At 32.1% G+C, this 21,153-nt stretch overlaps 1 protein-coding gene across 1 annotated transcript in view; it reads left to right on the plus strand.

The window, feature by feature from the left end:
- Positions 1 to 21,153, plus strand: part of LOC115436237 (doublecortin domain-containing protein 2-like) — a 63,576-nt gene that overhangs the window by 40,671 nt on the left and 1,752 nt on the right. The window contains exon 8 of the mRNA XM_030159034.1: positions 19,053 to 19,114. Within this exon, the coding sequence (XP_030014894.1) occupies positions 19,053 to 19,114 (62 nt within the window). The remainder of the gene's footprint in view (positions 1 to 19,052; positions 19,115 to 21,153) is intronic.

Here is a 21,153-nt window from a genome sequence, read left to right on the forward strand (position 1 = left end):
TTTGTAGTGTATCTTTCATCCAGAACATTTAGAGCTTTTTGACCAATTCTGCCCAGTCTCAGATGTTTTTCCGAAATCCTGATATGTTCTGGACCACTGATGATGACAAGATGAAATAGTATGTTTAGTACAAATGTATATAAATTAGCATTATTTGTTTGTAAAGCCTGGAAAAAGCGGTAGATGTTTGTTTAAATAGGTCAGTACATTGTCTTGTTTACATCTATTGTGTCTATTGTCTGGTATTTGGTTTTTGGTTTATATTTTTGGTGTCTTATAAGTCCATGTAAGGGCTGGAAATATTCTTATGCAGGACACAATAATAAAAATTCATTCATTCATCCATATATTCATTCATTTGTTCATTCTCAGTATTTCCCTAGTCAGTAGTCGCTTTTCCATTGACCCTCAAATCGCACAAATATAACTTGTGCATAAAAATTTACCTAATGGAAAACGTCAATTTCGCCGAAAGTCTCATTTTTCGCTTAAAATTTTTTGCGCTGGTAAGAGGTGGTTTTTCTGGTGTAGCGCAAATGGTATATCATGCAAAACTTCCCTTTTTTTGCGTCAGGTGTTGAGTCAGGTGAATTAAAAAAATGAATGTTGACGTACGTTACAACAAGCGAAGAAGAAGAAGAAGCATGTTGCGGTATTTGTGGACACACCAGCAAACCCAATCATTTTTAAATTTAGTACGAGATAGAGGGGTAATATATAATAATAATGAATATATCTGTAAATCAACACCATATTTACGTTCGTCGCCATGTTTATGGAATTACTTCTCGTGTCATCTCACGATAATAAATAAACAAATCATCGCATTTGTGATTTTTTTTTAAATTTATTTATTTTTAATTAAATTAATTAATTAATTAATTAATTAATTAATTATTTATTTCTAATTTTTAATTTATTTATTTTTTAAATTTATTTATTTATTTATTTTATTTTATTTTATTTTATTTTTTATTATTATTTTTTTATTATCGCATTTGTGATTTAATGGAAAAACCAACATTACACACTTCTGTTTTTTCGACATTTAGTAAATATCGGTAAAGTTTTGCGCAGATGTCCAATGGAAAAGCAACTAGTGTGCCTCCAATCACCTGTTTTTCATCGTGCAGCATTCAGTTTCATTTATGCGACATAATGGATCATTTTAGGTCAATTCTTATTATTTTCCTTCATTCATTCATTCATTCATTTGTTTGTTTGTTTCGAGCATTTACAGAATACATGCAAATTCAAAATTCCAAAAATCACCTGTACTCGAAAAGGTGTGGGAAGAAGAAAAACTTATTTACAGATTGCATATTATACAGGGTGGGGAAGCAAAATTTACAATATTTTGAGGCAGGGATTGAAAGACAGTGTATGACCAATTAGTTTATTGAAAGTCATGAGAATTTATTTGCCACAAGAAAACTGACATAATAGAAAATGTTTTTATTCTATGTGTCCTCCTTCTTTCTCAATAACTGCCTTCACACGCTTCCTGAAACTTGTGCAAGTGTTCCTCAAATATTGGGGTGACAACTTCTCCCATTCTTCTTTAATAGTATCTTCCAGACTTTCTCGTAATAGTTTTGCTCATAGTCATTCTCTTCTTTACATTATAAACAGTCTTTATGGACACTCCAACTATTTTTGAAATCTCCTTTGGTGTGACGAGTGCATTCAGCAAATCACACACTCTTTGACGTTTGCTTTCCTGATTACTCATATGGGCAAAAGTTTCTGAAAAGGTATGGATAATAGTGTTAGGTATGATTATGACATCAATATATGTTTGGTTTCAAAACAATTGACGTAGTGCCTGCTGAGAAAAAACAACTAAATGTTCATTGTAAATTTTGCTTCCCCACCCTGTACATATTTACAGATTTACAGATTGAAGCTTGTGTTTTTTTCCCTTTTTTTTTTTGGGAGTATTTTCTCAACATAGTAAAAAAAAAAAAAAGTGCTTGGTTGGCAAAAAAGGAAAAAGAAAAACAATAACGCATTTAGTTATTTACACCCCCATTCTCATCATCAAATAACTTCACATAATAACATTTTAAATACTCACTCCTGTCCTTTGACTTCAAGCCAGAACAATGAACAAAATAGGCCTAAACTAAATTAAAATGAACTCATCTGACAGTATTTGACCTTAAAGGGAGTTTGATGAGAAGTCAAGTAAAGTTGAAGTATTTTCCATAAAAGCTGAATGACAGTGTTGTGGGTTTAAAAAAGCAAAAAGGTACACAGCAAAAAGGAATATGGCTTCATATTAGAGTACGTCTGCCTGCCTTTCCTCCTGCACAATCCATTCAGCCAGATCACTCTTCTGCCTCTGGTGTCATAAAATGTGATGCTGCCTTAGGGAATTAGCCCTGTTAGCATATGTATCTATAATGCCTGTCAGAGTGAAATAGGGTTCAAAACAGCATCGGGAGGCAGGAGACACAAACACAAAGAAGGCTGTGTGTCTTAAATCGTGTGCATGTGTCAGAAGAAGAGGCTCAGCAGCAGAGGATGAGAGATGGCAACATTTAAATGAAGTTGTTTTTTTTTTTTTTTCTCCGTTCTCTTTATTTCTACCAACTTCTTAGAAAGCGTACGTTTCAAGTATCCCCGTCCGTGTCCGTTTTCATGTACATTTGCACATGTACTCGCGTGTCACATTTCAGACAAACGCGTCCGTACCTCCTTCATTCTTCCTCCCTTTCATCTCCCCCTTTTCACCGCAGCAGAAAAGGTTCTTCATGACCCTTTGATGCAGGATTACTTGGATTAAAGAGCAGGGTAGCCGCACTAATCTGCCACATTAATCTGGTAACAAGTGTTTTAGCTGTGACATACAACACTGCCGGCTGTGACATACAAAATACGGGTTAGGCTAACGTGTGACACTTTTACTGACGTGAATTTTCTGTACGTCTGTCATTTTTAATCTGGCCTGTGTTTCACATTTTTAGACCTTTTGGAGGTTGAGCTCACATACATCTGGAGTGGTTATGATAGCAGTATGAGCATTAGCGAGGTTGGAATCTGCTTAAAACACCGAAATATATTTCAAATGAGACATGATAACAAGAATAAACGCTGAGGAGATTTGACTGACATTTAAGGAGATGTTAAGTTTACATCATAGTTTGGTGCCCGTAGATGTTTTTATGTTACTGAACTGTTTAACCCTATAACACCAAACGTATCATATTTGATTCATGAGTTTTGAAACCCCCTACATCACAGGTGTCAAACATGCGGCCCGGGGGCCAAAACCGGCCCACCAAAGGTTCCAATCTGGCCCGCAAGATGAATTTACAAAGTGCAAAATGCAAAAATTACCCTGAAGATGTTAACAGTCAAGGGCATCAAACTCAAAAATAATAACATAACCTAGAAATAATCTTGGTTCTTGGTTTAACCCTTTCATGCATGAATTATGAGAAAATTAGTCGGGATGTTTTTCCTGAGTGTTTTTATTCCTCTTTAGGCATGAAAAAACAATGCAATTGAATTTTTTTTTATTTTTTTTTTTTTTAATGAACCTGTTTTTTATGTAGGTAGATTTGTTTCTTTATTGCTTTAACTAAAAAAATAAATAAATTAAAAAAAAAAGTGTTTGAATGCAAAAAAAAAAAAAAAAAAAATTACGATCTAAAAAATGGCATTTGAACACTTTTTTTTCTTTGATTGAAGTGAATTTTTTTTTTTATTGATTTTTTTTTTAATGAAAATATTTTTTTTTGGTTAAAGCATTAAAGAAACAAATCTACCTTCATAATTTTTTGTGGAGTTCCAAAAATGTCCACTCCGCTGGACACCATGTGTTGAATTTTTGAATATCAGAAAGTGATATACAAAATCAAAACATTTTTAATGCAGCTAATCTGATGTTTTCTCACATTTTATCATATGTGCAATTTTTATTAGCAATTGATTTACACTCAAACAGGCCCGGGGGCCAAAACCGGCCCGCCAAAGGTTCCAATCTGGCCCGCAAGATGAATTTACAAAGTGCAAAATGCAAAAATTACCCTGAAGATGTTAACAGTCAAGGGCATCAAACTCAAAAATAATAACATAACCTAGAAATAATCTTGGTTCTTGGTTTAACCCTTTCATGCATGAATTATGAGAAAATTAGTCGGGATGTTTTTCCTGAGTGTTTTTATTCCTCTTTAGGCATGAAAAAACAATGCAATTGAATTTTTTTTTTTTTTTTTTTTTTTTTAATGAACCTGTTTTTTATGTAGGTAGATTTGTTTCTTTATTGCTTTAACTAAAAAAATAAATAAATTAAAAAAAAAAGTGTTTGAATGCAAAAAAAAAAAAAAAAAAAATTACGATCTAAAAAATGGCATTTGAACACTTTTTTTTCTTTGATTGAAGTGAATTTTTTTTTTTATTGATTTTTTTTTTAATGAAAATATTTTTTTTTTGGTTAAAGCATTAAAGAAACAAATCTACCTTCATAATTTTTTGTGGAGTTCCAAAAATGTCCACTCCGCTGGACACCATGTGTTGAATTTTTGAATATCAGAAAGTGATATACAAAATCAAAACATTTTTAATGCAGCTAATCTGATGTTTTCTCACATTTTATCATATGTGCAATTTTTTATTAGCAATTGATTTACACTCAAACATGTCACTGCAGATCAGGTTTATCAAGATCAGCAAAGTTATAGTAATGGTATGAATGTCAGTGTATGGGATGGTGCATAGGCGTCCACTGAGTTAACTCATATCAAACTAAAACAACAAAAACTCATGAATATATTAGAGAACAGCTGTAGAATAACTGTCCACTGCAGTGACCACTATGCATGAAAGGGTTAATGTGAGAAAAATAATATGATATTATGCCTCTAAATAATGGCAACACCAATTTATTGCAAAGAACATTAAATTCTGATATCCTTTAGTAATAAAATGTCAATAACCTGAACAAATATGAATAACCTGAAATGTCTAAAGAAAAATGAGTGGAATTTTAACAATATTCTGCCTATTTTGTGTCTTGGTAGATCTGATCTGGAATGCACATGTAGAAATCATAAGTTGAGGCAATATATTGATAAAATTGTCCTTATTTTTCTTTAGAAATTTCATTTTTTTCTCCATTTATTCAAATTGTTTTTGTTTTGGAAAGAAATAGTTTCATCATTTAATGTTATTTTTTGCTCTAAAACATTTGGCGTTGTCTTAGGTTATTATGCTATTATTTGACTGGTCCGGCCCACTGGAGATCAAACTGGGCTGAATGTGGCCCCTGAAAGAAAATGAGTTTGACACCCCAGCCCTACATGATCAGTGTGATATTTTTTTTCTTTGAAAAACCTGATGTATACAATTAGATACATGCAATACACAGATAATCCACCAGAGGGAGGAATTTGTTCATCAGAGGCCTTTCCAGTGACACTACAAGACTTTTATTAACCCTTTCATGCATGAATTATGAGAACCTTAGTCAATATTTTCTTCTTGAGTGTTTTTATTCCTCTTTAGGCATGAAAAAAGCAATGCAATTGACATTTTTTTTTATGAACCTATTTTTCATGGAGTTACAAAAATGTCGACTCAGCTGGACACCATGCGTTCAGTTTTAGAAGCAAAGAAACAAGTATTTAAAAGTCATCATCAGAAAGTGATAAACTATGTGAAAACTATGAAAAAAAAAACATTTCTAATGTCACTAATCTGATGTTTTCTCACATTTTATCATACTCAAATACTAGTTATTACTCATTTCACGAAGATAATATGCTCCTGAGACCCAGGAAATTGACAATTTTAGCTTTTTTACACTAAAGAATTGTCTTGTTTGGAAACTGCATAATGCAACAGTTTTTTCAGTTACATTTTTAAAATCATTTTTATTTATCGATTGATTTTTTTTAATGGAATTTCCTTTGCAATGGACAGCATTTTTAAAGTAAAACTGTCAAACTTTTGTCCCCTATAGAGGACAAAATTCATGGCTGGGTCTCAGGAGGATATGCAAATAAAAACAAAAAAAACAAAAAAAACAACTTTTTGTTTCAGAAAACTGTTAATTTTAGCAAGAGCAGCAAAGTTCCAATAATTGTATGAATTGCAGTGTTTGAGATGATGCATAGGAGTCCAGTGTGTGGGCTGATATGGAACTAAAGCAACAAAACCCAGAAACATATGAGAGAACAGCTGGAGAATTGGTGTCCACTGTAGTGACCACTATGCATGAAAGGGTTAATGAGGAAGGAGGGAGAACTTTGCCAATTTTGATAATGAATTACCAATTTCCTAGACATGTTTGTGTAATATTATGTTTTGATTTGTTCAAAAATAATAATATTTGAGCATTGAGACCTGATGTATCAAATATGATACAAAATTGAAACGCATACATGGAAATTGATGTTTGAAAAAAGTTTTTGGGGTTGTTCAGAAGGACCAATAAAGGCTCCAGTTTCAAAGAACTGGAATTTTCTATCAGTGATTTAATGGTTCAGGCTGTACAGGGTTAAATTATCTTTGCTTTTATCATTTACTGACTGTGTTAGTCCAGATAACAACTGTGGAGACGAAATAACACAAGCACGTTACCAAAAGAAGTAAGGTTCTTTTGTGATTTTACATGCTCTGGTTATGTTAATAGATCTGAAATTATCAAACATAATTATCACTGTCTTATCATCAGTTTTAATCTGAGATGAAATCTTTAACCTTGGTTGCCATTTTTTTCAATTTTAACCACATTTGCATATAAAATAGCGGTACCTTTGTACATGCAATCAGGTTCTTTTTGTGCGACAAATTTTCATATTTATTCATATTACTCTAATTAGACTGAAACCATTAGGAGTAAAGCTTACGGTTAATGGAGATACAGGCCGGTCAGGTTACAGGGAACAATAAGAAGAACGAGAGAGAACGACTCAAGGAATTGTGAGAATATTTAACTGAAACCATGACCTTTATAAGGATTACTCTGACTGTCTAAGCATAACATTGTTAAGCAGTGCTTTTTTCTGATTTAATGTCAGAGCTTTCTGAGCACAGGGCTGCACACTGCTATTAGATGCATCCTCTAGATTGCAGACAAAGTGCGGTGTTGACGTAATGTGTTGTTGCTTTATGTGATGCCATTTGGAAATACCACACGTTTTACACTAGATATGCCACCATTGTTCACTATAGTCTGTCTATATTTATATACTTAGCATTTTTAGCTTTTGTGCTAATATGAGGTAATATTACACTGGGTTACAAAAAAATGTTTTTTTGCAAGTTTTCTAGGTTTTTTCAACTGAATTAGGACCATTTTGCACCGCTAAATCCAAAAATGACATCTGTTTTTCTCAATCAGGTCAGGTTTTTTTGCTAATTTGATTTTGAAAAATTTGATCTTCTCACAAAATTGATTACATTTTTGTGACTTTATCCGTTGATTTTTTTATATAGTTCTCACCCAAAATAGGTTTTAAGAGAAAAAAAATCCTTTTCTAACAGGATTCCTGTTAGGTACAATGGTGTATTCACCGCAGATGTAGCAGAATACGTCAGGCTTATTTTTGCAAGATCTTCTAGTCGAAGCCATTTCATTCACCTGTAATATTAAAAAAACATTAATCATAAATTAATAATAATAATAATAATAATAATAATAATAATAAACTTTATTTGTATACCACCTTTCATACAGAAATTGTAGCCCAAGGTGCTTCACATTGATTGAAAAAATACAATATTAAAATACATTAAGATTTGATTATACATCAAGAGAAAATGAAATTTGAGAGAAATACAATAAAATAAAAATAAATATAAAAACAACACACATTAAAATATTTGATTATGCATAGAAATTTTGAAGTGCAAGAAATAAGATGAGAAATACAATAAAATAAAAATAAAAGCAGCGCACATTAAAATGTTTGATTATGCATAGAATTTTTGAAGTGCAAGAAATAAGATGAAATTTGAAATACAATAAAATAAAAAATAAAAACAGAAATACAATAAAATAAAATAAAAATAAAAACCGCACATTCCTGGTTCCTGAATTGTGACCCCATTTTTATCTCCTCTCAAAGGCTAATGAGAATAAAAATGTTTTTAATTTGGTTTTAAATAGATTGTATAAATTGTCAAAAGTAAAATCTTCAGAACTCGTTTATTGCAAGAAATATGAAAGAATTTTGTATCATATGATGTGAAAATGCCCATAAATGTAAGCAAAAAATGTTAAAAAGCCAATCTGTAGCATAGTTCAGAAAGTTGACCTGATTGAGCAAAATTACTGTGATTTTTGGATTCAGCACACCAAAATTATCCTAAATCAGCTCAAAAAACTTAAACAATAAATTTGTTGTTGACCAGTGTTATCAGTAAAATTCAATTATATTTGGATGCTTCTATGAAACTTCTATTTTGGTACCTGGCACTTTATAAACCCAATAACAAAAGAGAAATTTAGACATATTTCCCACCAGGATGTACCTAATGATGACCTCAGAAAAATGAAAAAAAACAAACAAACAAACAAACAAAAAAATTCATGCTATCCATGCCATTTGGAAATAACACACATTTTACACAAGATATGTCACCATTGTTCACTATACAGTCTGTGTATACTTAGCATTTTTAGCATTCTGTGCTAATATATGATAATATGATCAGTTCTTTAACATTTCTGGTCAGAAAATTCAGTTATACGTGGGTGCTTCTATGAAACTGGGTTCATTTTGGTACCTGGCACTTTATAGACCCAATAATAAAATATATTTCGACATATTTCCCCCCAGGATGTACCTAATGATGACCTCAGATAAATGCAAAAAAGTTATACTCTTGCTCTGAGCCATCCCAAGATTAATGAATTTTTAATAAAATATCGGGGCCAAAAATAGGACCAAAATTGGGACAGGAAAAGCTACCTAGGTGTCAATGCATATGATCTGGAAAACATGGCTTGAAATGGTCTTATATAGCGCTGTAAATAAAGACACTGTGTTAAATTTGAGGATCCTAGTGGTTTTTCTAATCCAGACATGCAGGTTTTTCATGAATCGGCAGTCTCATTCCAGGTTTCGCGTGTAACTCATCGTGTCCACTGGCGCTACGCGCAGAATCTGCCCATTTAAACACAAATAAGATCGCGAGTGATTTTGCAACAGCGGCCATTTTTGTGAAACACTCTGCCTTACATATTTACTTCGATTCCCAAAATGTACCTGTGAGAGAATAAAAAGATATTCAAAAAAAAGAGTGAAATTTTCGTGTCTTTTTTATTGTGTTACACATGGATTTTTGTCTAAAAAATATATAAAAATGTGATTTATCTGAAAAATAGTTTTTCTTTTATCTCAGTAAATATTTTTTTTTTTTTAAATAGATCCAAAGTACTTCCAAACTTGCTTCATAACATTAGTCTACATTTGAATTTTTAGCCCCTCTGTCCTGTTTTTAGGACCAGTTTCATAGAAGTACCCTTTTATGAACTGATAAACATAGACAGACTTTATTTGTCATTAAGATTTGCATCAAAATGAAATTACGATGCAATGGCTCAGTGCACAACGGGAACAATGACAGTATTATGTACAGGTACAGAAGGCTAAGTATACATATTAAAAATAAAAATAGAAAAACTTTTGAGTAAAAAGATAAATAAGAATAAATAAGAAAAAAACAAGAGACAGTGCCTCATAGTAATAAGACACAGATGAAGTTAAAATCCTGTTTGTCATAGTTGTGACATTACAGGTTGAGACATTTTTATAGGTAAAAGGGGGGATTTAAATCAGTGTAACCAGAGGTTTAACAGCACTCTGGATACCTTTATCCTCTGGTATTCTGCCCTATAAACCCATGGACAACACAAAAGTACATCGTGTGAATATGTGTGTGACCAGAGAAACAGATGAGCAAGCAAAGACACTAGTCATCAGATTTTTTACTAAGCAGTTGTACGTGTGTCTCATCACTATAAACACAATATGGATGGCCCTTTCACACATTAAATGGCCATGTTATTAAATGTTTTAACAGTTCCCTGGTCAGTGACTGGAGCACACTGCTGAGTGGCAACATTTTGTAATTATCATTCTACCCATGTTGAGTTACTACCCATGTTGTTTTACACTGGACTATAATTCAGCTGTGTGCTGAGTGGGTTAAATCAGCTGGGTGTAAATAAGCAATTTATGCAGGGAGACTTTGAACGGTTCTTCAGGTATATTAAGTGTTTTGTCAAGATGTGAGCATTAATATAACAAGACAGAGTGAGTAGGAAAGGTGTTGAGTTGATTATTTTGTACAGTTACAAGAATAAATACATTTCGTTTTTATGATCGGTGTTTATTAAGCACCACAACAGCTAAGGGTTGATTTCCTAAAGAGGTCTGGAGGAAAAGAAACAGGATTTTATTTTGGTGAGGCTGATAACAGAAGAAAAATCATTCTTTCACTACTCTCTTCTCTTATCCTATCCTTTGGTTCAGATCAGCTGTCAAGGAAGGCAATAACTACAGTAATGTAGTGTGTTCATGTATTTTCTTTTAAAGAACACATCTGCTGTGAATTTACTTACTATGGTTTAAAGTTGGACAGTCAACAAGTTTATGTCACTAAAACTGTGTTCCAGTAGTTTGGTCATTGTTATTGTGTGTTATATCATTATTTTTACTATACTATACTATACTGTACTGTACTATACCATACTATACTATGTTATGCAATGCTATGCTATACTATACTATACTGTGCTATTCTATGCTATGCTTTGCTATACTGTGCTATACTATACTATACTATGCTTTGCTATACTATACTATACTATGTTATGCAATGCTATGCTATACTATAGTCTACTATAATCTACTAATGCTATACTATACTATACTATACTACACTACGCTATACTATACTATACTATACTATGCCATGCTTTGCTATACTGTGCTATACTATACTATACTATGCTTTGCTATACTATACTATACTATACTATGTTATGCAATGCTATGCTATAATATAGTCTACTATAATCTACTAATGCTATACTATACTATACTATACTACACTATACTATGCCATGCTTTGCTATACTGTGCTATACTATGTTATGCTATACTATACTATATTATACTATACTGTGCTATGCTTTGTACAATATACTATGCTATGCTTTGCTACACTGTAGTCTACTATAATCTACTAATGCTATACTATACTATACTATACTACACTATGCTATACTATACTATACTGTACTATACTATACTATACTATACTATATTACACTATACTGTACTATACTATACTATACTATTCCGTACTATACTATACTATACTACACTACACTACACTACACTATACTATACCATACCGTACCATACCGTACTATTGTATGCTGTACTATACTATACTATTCCATACTATACTATACTACACTACACTACACTACACTATACCATACCGTACTATTGTATGCTGTACTATACTATACTATTCCATACTATACTATACTACACTACACTACACTATACTATACTATACTATACTACTGGAATAAATATGTAACAGGCAAAATAGTTGGCAAAATGTTACTCCATTGTACAATGGTGTCTGAGCTGAACATTTCAACACTTTTCCAATATTTTCTCAAGACCAGCCCAATCTTTAAACGGTTCAGTGATTTCGCCGGTCCTATCAATGCTTCACTGACATCTAATCTGTACACAATGACTTGGCTTTAGCAAATAACCAAAGCAACACAATTTATCAATATGATCCATGCCCACCATTAAATGTCCAATACAGAGGCATCACAGCTGTAAAAACCAACCAACATCCTCTATAAACTTACTCCATCTGCAATGAGAGGCCCTGGTCTGCTTCTGCATCCCTGTAGAGTCTAGTATGTGATTGCACAGTACGACTTCCCATAGATACGATTCCTGGAAGACCGGGGGAAGCTTTTAAACATGATATTAGACCCTTCAAGGCTGCTAGGCACGAATGTCCCTGTGCACCGCTGCAATGGAGAAGGACACTGATGTAAAGTACATCAACATTTTTCACTCCAGTTGTAGGTTTTTCCATAAAGTACAAAAAAAAAAAAAAGGAGTGAAATGTGCATCATAGTTTCTGTTGTACAGTTAAGCCCCCTGCTGTGTAACTCCCTGCTGAGTTCAAGCCTATTGGTTAAACTTCTAAAAATATGAGAACAACACACACACAAAAAGGACACAGGATATCAATGCAAAACACAAAATACATGCTGAGACAGACTGGTGAGAGAATAGTTTAGAGTCATGGAGCACCAGGCGCCATGGGGGGGTCGTGGTATTATACGTATTGTTGTTTTATTAATTAGGTGGATAAATATAATATGTGCATATTTCATTGAATTGTATTTACAGTATGTTTCCAGGTGTAAACTGCACAACAAAGTCCACAAACATCAAATAGAAGCACAAATCAAAGTAATGCAGCATATTGTTGTTGGTAGCTATAGGTGTACAAACTCTGATCACAGATTTGTGTGTTACAAACCAGACCTGCTAACACTAACACCGTATCTGTGAGGCCGAATACATATTTGTGTGTGTGTGTGAGACAGAGAGAGTTTGTTTATTGAGGAGTGGGAAGTTACTGTAGTTTACCATCACTTCATCTTACATTGTGTTTTATTGCATTTCTTCCTCAGACAACAGTCATTTATAGTTTTACCTTTCATAAAAATGGCAGGAAGAGCCATTTATAAGAGTAATTATACCCACTTACAGTTGCATTCTGGTTGTACCTCACACTGACTGATGAAATTTAGCATCACTTCTAATATGTAGGTGTGTCTGTGTGGGTTTGAGAGGGAAAAACAAATGCATGTGTGTGTGTCTTTCTGATTATGGTGAAAACAAATATAAAAACCCACGTGCACACAAACACAAATCTGCTTGCAATGTGAGAACCGTAATGTTCTGGATGTAATGATGAGCAAGGAGAGGAGATTCTAAATATTGTATTAAATTTGATTTAGCATTTTCATGAGCCTGTGCCTCATCCTCAAATCATGTTAAGATGTTTAGAGTCATAGCAGCTCATCCACTGCTTACTGCTTACACTTCGTCGTTTGGCCCATGCTGTTAATGAATGCAGAAGATTTCCATAAAATATTCTTAAAGAGGTCCGTTATTATTACCATAACGTTTCATCTTCCACCATAGCTAAACTTCAATCAGTTTTGCATTTGAAATGCATTAAATGTCTCCATAAACTCTTGTAATCTCTACCCGAGTCATTTTTCTTCTTTAACTGGTGAGTGTAGAAAAGGGAAACTAATATTAAAGACATTAATTACACTGTTTGGTTCTTTTTTTTTCCACTTGTGTCCCTTCTATTTCTGATTGGAAATTTCAATCTCATCTAGTGTTTTAAAATGAGTGTGTAATTATGTTGTTTATCAGAGCGTATAGCTGTGTTCCTTTTTATGATGTTTAGGGTTAATTACTTCAAGGCTTTTGATGCACATGCTTATATGGAAACTAAAACCATGTTTTTAATTTTGCACTCTCAACAAACCTGCTATGCTGAGCTGATTGCTTCATGTGAATTGAATGTGTGGTTTGTAGTGGGTTGTCATTAACTTACCAGGAGCCACAGCATCACCGATCAGTTGCTAGATAGTAAATGAAGACAGGCGTTTACTCTGGGGAGCTGTGCGGAATATTTTCATGCCACATAAAGTAATCTTATGGATCTTGCAGAATATAACTGCACACATCGGATGGTTTTGTTGTAAGATCCTCTGCTTTTCACACTGCGTTATATCTCAGACTCTTACAGCGTTAGCTTCACAAAACCAGCAATTTAAGTGAAAAACTGGAAATGGAAAATCTTCATGAGCTGACACAGGTAAATCTATCAAAAAGAAAAGATGGAGTTATGGAAAAGCATCTTATACTGCTTTTTGTATGTTTTAGTTTTTGTTAATATCTGCTTTTTTAACCCTTTCATGCATGCTTTATGAGAAACTTAGTCAATATTCTTTTCTTGAGTGTTTTTATTCCTCTTTTGGCATGAAAAAAACAACAATGCAATTGAAATTTTTTTTAAGAACCTATTTTTTATTGGAAATACAAAATTGTCCACTCAGCTGGACATCATGCATTTAATTTTTGAAGCAATGAAACATGTATTTAAAACACAATAACAGAAAGTGATATACTGTGTGAAAACTATGAAATAAAAATATTTTATAATGCTGCTAATGCTCACATTTTAACATACTCTAATACTAGTTATTACTCACTTCATGGAGATAAAAAAAAAAACAAAAAAAAAACTTGATTTACACTTAAACATGTTAGTGCAGATCAGGTTTATCAAGAACAGCAAAATTACAGTAATGGTATGAATGTCAGTGTATTATGGGATGGTGCATGAGTGTCCACTGTGTTGGCTGATATGGAACTAAAACAACAAAACCCATGAATATACAAGAGAACAGCTGGAAAAGAACTGTCCACTGGAGTGACCAGTATGCATGAAAGGGTTAATGATGACATCAGCCTGCCCAGGGACTACAGGTGGACATCAGTACTAGTGCTACAACCTGGCACACTAAGGTTAACGTATATAGTGCATTGTCCCTGTCTAGATAAATAAATAAAATTAAAAATAAAAACTAAAAATACTGCCCGACCAGCACAACTTCAGTGTCAGGTGTAAAAATCAGCAGGTGTTGGAGACCTGAATGAAGATTTCCTTTTCAAATGGACTTTACCAGGGGTGTCAAACATGCGGCCCGTCAAAGGGTCCAGTTCGGCCCCTGGGATGTTTTTGTCAAGTGCAAAAATTCCACAGTCTTGAACTGAATTAAGCGGAAAAAAAATTTAGCTTGAATTAAGGAAAAAATCGTGAATTAAGCCCAAAAAAAAAAAGATCTTCAATTAAGTAAAAAAAAAAATCTTGAATTAAGCCAAAAAAAAAAAAAAAAAAATCTTAAATTTAGCAAAAAAATCTTGAATTAAGCCAAAAAAAATCTTCAATTAAGTAAAAAAAATCTTGAATTAAGCCCAAAAAAATCTTCAATTAAGTAAAAAAACCCTTCAATCAAGCCAAAAAAAATCTCAAATTTAGCAAAAAATCTTGAATTAAGCCAAAAAAAATCTTCAATTAAGTAAAAAAAAAAAATCTTGAATTAAGCCAAAAAAAATCTTCAATTAAGTAAAAAAAAAAAAATCTTGAATTAAGCCAAAAAAAATCTTCAATTAAGTAAAAAAAAATAATCTTGAATTAAGCCAAAAAAAAAAAAATCTTAAATTTAGCAAAAAAAATCTTGAATTAAGCCAAAAAAAATCTTCAATTAAGTAAAAAAAATCTTGAATTAAGCCCAAAAAAATCTTCAATTAAGTAAAAAAAACCCTTCAATTAAGCCAAAAAAAATCTCAAATTTAGCAAAAAATCTTGAATTAAGCCAAAAAAAATCTTCAATTAAGTAAAAAAAAAAAATCTTCAATTAAGCCAAAAAAAATCTTCAATTAAGTAAAAAAAAAAAAATCTTGAATTAAGCCAAAAAAAATCTTCAATTAAGTAAAAAAAAATAATCTTGAATTAAGCCAAAAAAAAAAAATCTTAAATTTAGCAAAAAAAATCTTGAATTAAGCCAAAAAAAATCTTCAATTAAGTAAAAAAAATCTTGAATTAAGCCCAAAAAAATCTTCAATTAAGTAAAAAAAAACCTTCAATTAAGCCAAAAAAAAAATCTCAAATTTAGCAAAAAATCTTGAATTAAGCCAAAAAAAATCTTCAATTAAGTAAAAAAAAAAATCTTCAATTAAGTAAAAAAAAATCTTCAATTAAGCCAAAAAAATCTCAAATTTAGCAAAAAAAATCTTGACCTAAGCAAAAAAAAATCTTCAGTTAACTAAAATAATCTTGAATTAAGCCAAAAAAAATCTCAAATTTAGCAAAAAATCTTCAATTAAGCAAAAAAAAAAAATCTTCAATTAAGTAAAAAAAATCTTGAATTAAGCCAAAAAAATCTTCAATTGAGTAAAAAAAAATCTTCAATTAAGCCAAAAAAAATTCTCAAATTTAGCAAAAAATCTTGAATTAAGCCCAAAAAATCTTCAATTAAGTAAAAAAAAAGAAGAAGCTTGAATTAAGCCAAAAAAAAAAAAATCTTCAGTTAATTAAAAAAAAAATCTTGAATTAAGCCAAAAAAAAAAAAAAAAAAAAAAATCTGGAGTTACTTAGAACAACTTAATTTTTTTGTTTGTTTGTTTTAGTGCAAAAAAATCACATTAAAGTATGAAAACATTTACATTTACAAACTATCCTGTAACACTCAAATGTGAAAAACCTGAACAAATATGAACAACCTGAAATGTCTAAAGAAAATTAAGCACAATTTAAACTATTTTTCTGGCTGTTCCTCAGTGTTTAGTGTATTTGTAGATCTGATCCATAATTCACATGTAGAAATGATACGTTGAGGAATAATATTGTTAAAATTGCACTAACTTTTCTTACGTTTTTTTTATTTAAATTTCTTTTTTTTGGGGGGGGGGGGGGTAGTTTATAAAAGTAAGTATTTTCATAATTTAATGTTGTTTTTACACTAAAACAAAGACAAAAATTTAGAGTTGTCATTATTTATAGGTTATTATGTTATTATTTTACTGGTCCGGCCCACTGCAGATCAAATTTAACTGAATATGGCCCCTGAACTAAAATGAGTTTGACACCTCTGGACTATACTGTGGGTTGGCATTACCAAAGAACAATCTTTTTTTTGGCCGAATGACATAATATATGCAGGGTCATAATGATGCACAGGACTGTCGAGGAAATGATGATGACGATGATGATGATGGCAGCCTTCTAATGTCGCATTTGTATTTTGATGCCGCTCCTGACCTTCAGATTTCCTGCTGTTCTGCTCCCTGTGAGGCTGTAAAATGTTTACTGGCTCTCTGCGGTGCACTTCCATTGTCTGGGGAAGTTGTTTACATGCATTTAACAGAAATGGGTGTTTTTCCATTTCACCACTAGATGTCACTCAGGTGCTTTTATTCTAGAGCTTTGGATTTTAACAAGTCTTTGACTAAAGGAGGAATAAAAACCCTTATTTATTGAGGAGATTTCATGGATTTATGAAATGATGTAATTTATTTTATTTATATTTTATTTGCCCGCACAGTTTATTTTAAAGTGAAGTCATAGACAGTGCCTAAAAAGGGACTCGGTATTTTTTATTTAGTACTATTCTTGATGAGCCTCCTTGAACTAAATGTCACAGTTATTACTCATGCATTTTATGTGAGTGATAAATGTGACCATTGTTTTTTTTTTTTTTTTACTGTTAAACGTGACTCTGGCCAGACAAATCTACTTAGCTTTCCAGTGCTAATATTCAAGAGTTCATCAACTTCATCTTATAGCAATGTCTGTCAAACTCACCCAGGATACAATAACACTATTGGAGTTTTTGAATTGTTTTGATTTCTAGAGTCACGGAAAAAAATATTAGACCACCGCTGTTTTCTGCAATTTCTTGTTCATTTTAATGCCTGGTACAACTAAATCAGAATCAGAATCAGATTTATTGCCGAGTAATTTTTACATTACAAGGAATTTGTCTTGGTTCTGTTGGTGCAAAACAGTTAAAAGAAGCAGATATCAAAAATAAAAATAAGAATATAGAAAAACAGAAGTGTTTGCCTTCAGAAGTGAAAAAGAGAAAAAAGGTATTATATACAGGGTGGGGAAGCAAAATTTACAATGAACATTTAGTTGTTTTTTCTCAGCAGGTACTACGTCAATTGTTTTGAAACCAAACATATATTGCTGTCATAATCATACCTAACACTATTATCCATACCTTTTCAGAAACTTTTGCCCATATGAGTAATCAGGAAAGCAAACGTCAAAGAGTGTGTGATTTGCTGAATGCACTCGTTACACCAAAGGAGATTTCAAAAATAGTTGGAGTGTCCATAAAGACTGTTTAGAATGGAAAGAAGAGAATGACTATGAGCAAAACTATTACCAGAAAGTCTGGAAGTGGAAGAAGCAACAAAAAACGTACCAAAGCTTTTATTAAAGCTCTCAAATCCAAAATCCTAAAGGATCCAACCAAATCCATGAGAAAAATGGCAATTGAACTTGAGGTAGACAACAAGACCGTTAGAAATGCAGTAAAATATAATTTGAAGTTAAAATCTTACATAAGAACACCAAAACACTTGTTGACAACAGCAACAAATCCAACTTTAGCAATTTTTGGGAATCATGCTTATGGCCGCCTTCTAGCCCAGATCTAAACCCTCTGAATTCTGCTATTTGGGGCGTTTTAGAACATGCTACAAATAGAACATCACACAGCAATGTCGACTTTCTTAAAGATACTATTAAAGAAGAATGGGAGAAGTTGTCACCCGAATATTTGAGGAACACTTGCGCAAGTTTCAGGAAGCGTGTGAAGGCAGTTATTGAGAAAGAAGGAGGACACATAGAATAAAAACATTTTCTATTATGTCAGTTTTCTTGTGGCAAATAAATTCTCATGACTTTCAATAAACTAATTGGTCATACACTGTCTTTCAATCCCTGCCTCAAAATATTGTACGTTTTGCTTCCCCACCCTGTACATATATACACTAACATATATAAGGTACATTTGTTTGGACAAATATAATGATAACAACAAAAATAGCTCATAAGAGTTTAATTTCAGAGCTGATTTTTATTCATTTTCCAAAAAACAGTGCTTTTAGGCATCCCATGTTTTCTTTTCTGTCTGTTTTAGTCACATGATACACACAGGAGTTAGAACTTGATTGCATAACCATTGTTTTTGATGACTTTTGATGATCTAATTTTTTTTTTTTTCCATGACTGTATATGCCTTAACATTAAAATTAACTTATTTTTTGCCTCAAAGAAGCTGTAAAGTGGAGTTAGAAGCATTTATAAGCACATAAATCTGATCTAAATTTGTTTTTACTGCAATATGTGATTAAATTAAAAAAAAAAAAAATCCTCTATATTTTCAGATGACGTAGACTCGAAGACCAGTGATGGAAACAGTGAAGATAAAAACCAGCCTGCAGAAGAGGTATGAACATACAGCACAAATAGACTAATGCAAAAATACATCCTGTCATATCTCATTTTACCACCAAGAGGCTAATTTTAACCCTTTCATGTATACTGGTCACTACAGTGGACGGCTATTTTCCAGCTGTTCTCTTATATATTCGTGGGTTTTGTTGTTTTAGTTCCGTATCAGCCAACACAGCGGATGCTTATGCACCATCCCATAATACACTGCAATTCATACCATTACTGGAACTTGGCTGTTCTTGATAAACCTGGTCTGCAGTAACATGTTTGAGTGTAAATCAATTGCAAAAAGGTTTTTTTTTGCATATTATCTCCATGAAAGTGAGTAATAACTAGTATTAGAGTGTGTTAAAATGTGAGAAAACATCTGATTAGCAGCATTAAAAATGTTTGGGAACACTTTACTTGAAGGTCTAGTTTATAATGCATTAAGCACACATTCATAAGACATTATAATACATTTATAATGCATTATAAAAGTCATTACGACAGTTTATGATCATGTACAACAGGGGTGTCAAACTTATTTTAGTTCAGGGGCCACATTCAGCTCAATTTGATCTCAAGTGGGCCGGACCAGTAAAATAACAACAGTGAAGAAAGTAAAATTATATTATGATGAGGTTTACATCTACAAAGTTTCTTTAAAAATCTGAATAACATGAACAATTTGAATCGTCTTAAGAAAAACAAGTGCAATTTTCACAATATTCTGCCTCATTTTATCAGTTTATCATTTACACATGTGCATTATATCGCACAAAACATTTAATAACAGACAGAATATTGGTAAAATTGCATTTACTTTTCTTAAGACATTTCCGTTTGTTCATATTTGTTCAGGTTAGTCACATTTTTTGTAAAGGTATAGTTTGGTAATGTCAACATTTTCATGTAATTTTACTTAATTTACACCAAAAAAACAAGTAGAGAATTTGGGGTTGTCATTATTTATAGGTTATAATGATAATATTTTACTGGTCCTGAACCACTTGAAATCTAATTGGACTATATGTGTCTGTATGTGGAACCTGAATTAAAATGATTTTGACACCATTGATTGTTAATATCTTCAGTGTAATTTTTGTATTTCACAAATTCATCTCACGGGCCGGACTGGACCCTTTGGCGGGCTGGATTTGGCCCCCAGGCCGCGTGTTTTACACCTGTGATGTACAACAATTTATACCAAGGTTAATAAAGTATTATAAGTGTAGGCATAATGGATTATTAATTCAGCTTTCATTATGTTTTATACATCCATACCAAAGCAGTGTGAAGGAATTTATTTTTTTAGGTGGAGAACTTTTGTTTGGTTTTGTCACTGGTCCCTATACCCATCTATTTTAGGGATTTCATATTTATTAAAAAAAAAAAGTATGTGTTTGAAGTAACAAAGATTCAGAGCTGCCACATTAATTTTTATTTATGTACAAAGCAACATGTAACATTTCCATTTACTGTTTCTGTTCTTTTAATGTTTTGTTTTTGCAAAATAAAGAGTTATTAAGAAAACTTTGATGTATAATTTTTGACTTACACTTTACTTAGAGCCAGCAGATCCTGCTCATAAGTCATCCTACTATGTGTTCTGTAACCCAGGACTTGAGATTCTTCCTACAAACACTGTTGTCACTTTGGTATGAATGTATAAAACATTATGAAAGCTGAATTTATAATACATTATGCCTACACTTATAATACTTTTTTAACCTTGGTATAAGTTGTTGTACATGATCATAAACTGTTGTAATGACTTTTATAATGCATTATAATGTCTTATGAATGTGCGCTTAATGCATTATAAACTAGACCTTCAAGTAAAGTGTTACCAAATGTTTTTTATTTCATAGTTTTCACACAGTATATCAGTAAATATGTATTTCTTTGCTTCAAAAATTAAACGCATAGTGTCCAGCTGAGTGGAACTCCATGAAAAATAGGTTCATAAGAAAACTTTCAATCATATTGTTTTTTCATGCCTAAATAACAAATAAAAGAAATAAAATACTACTAATAAAAACACTCAGG

The sequence above is a fragment of the Sphaeramia orbicularis genome, chromosome 16 (assembly GCF_902148855.1).
Source record: "Sphaeramia orbicularis chromosome 16, fSphaOr1.1, whole genome shotgun sequence".
In the NCBI taxonomy this organism is placed as follows: Eukaryota; Metazoa; Chordata; class Actinopteri; order Kurtiformes; family Apogonidae; genus Sphaeramia; species Sphaeramia orbicularis.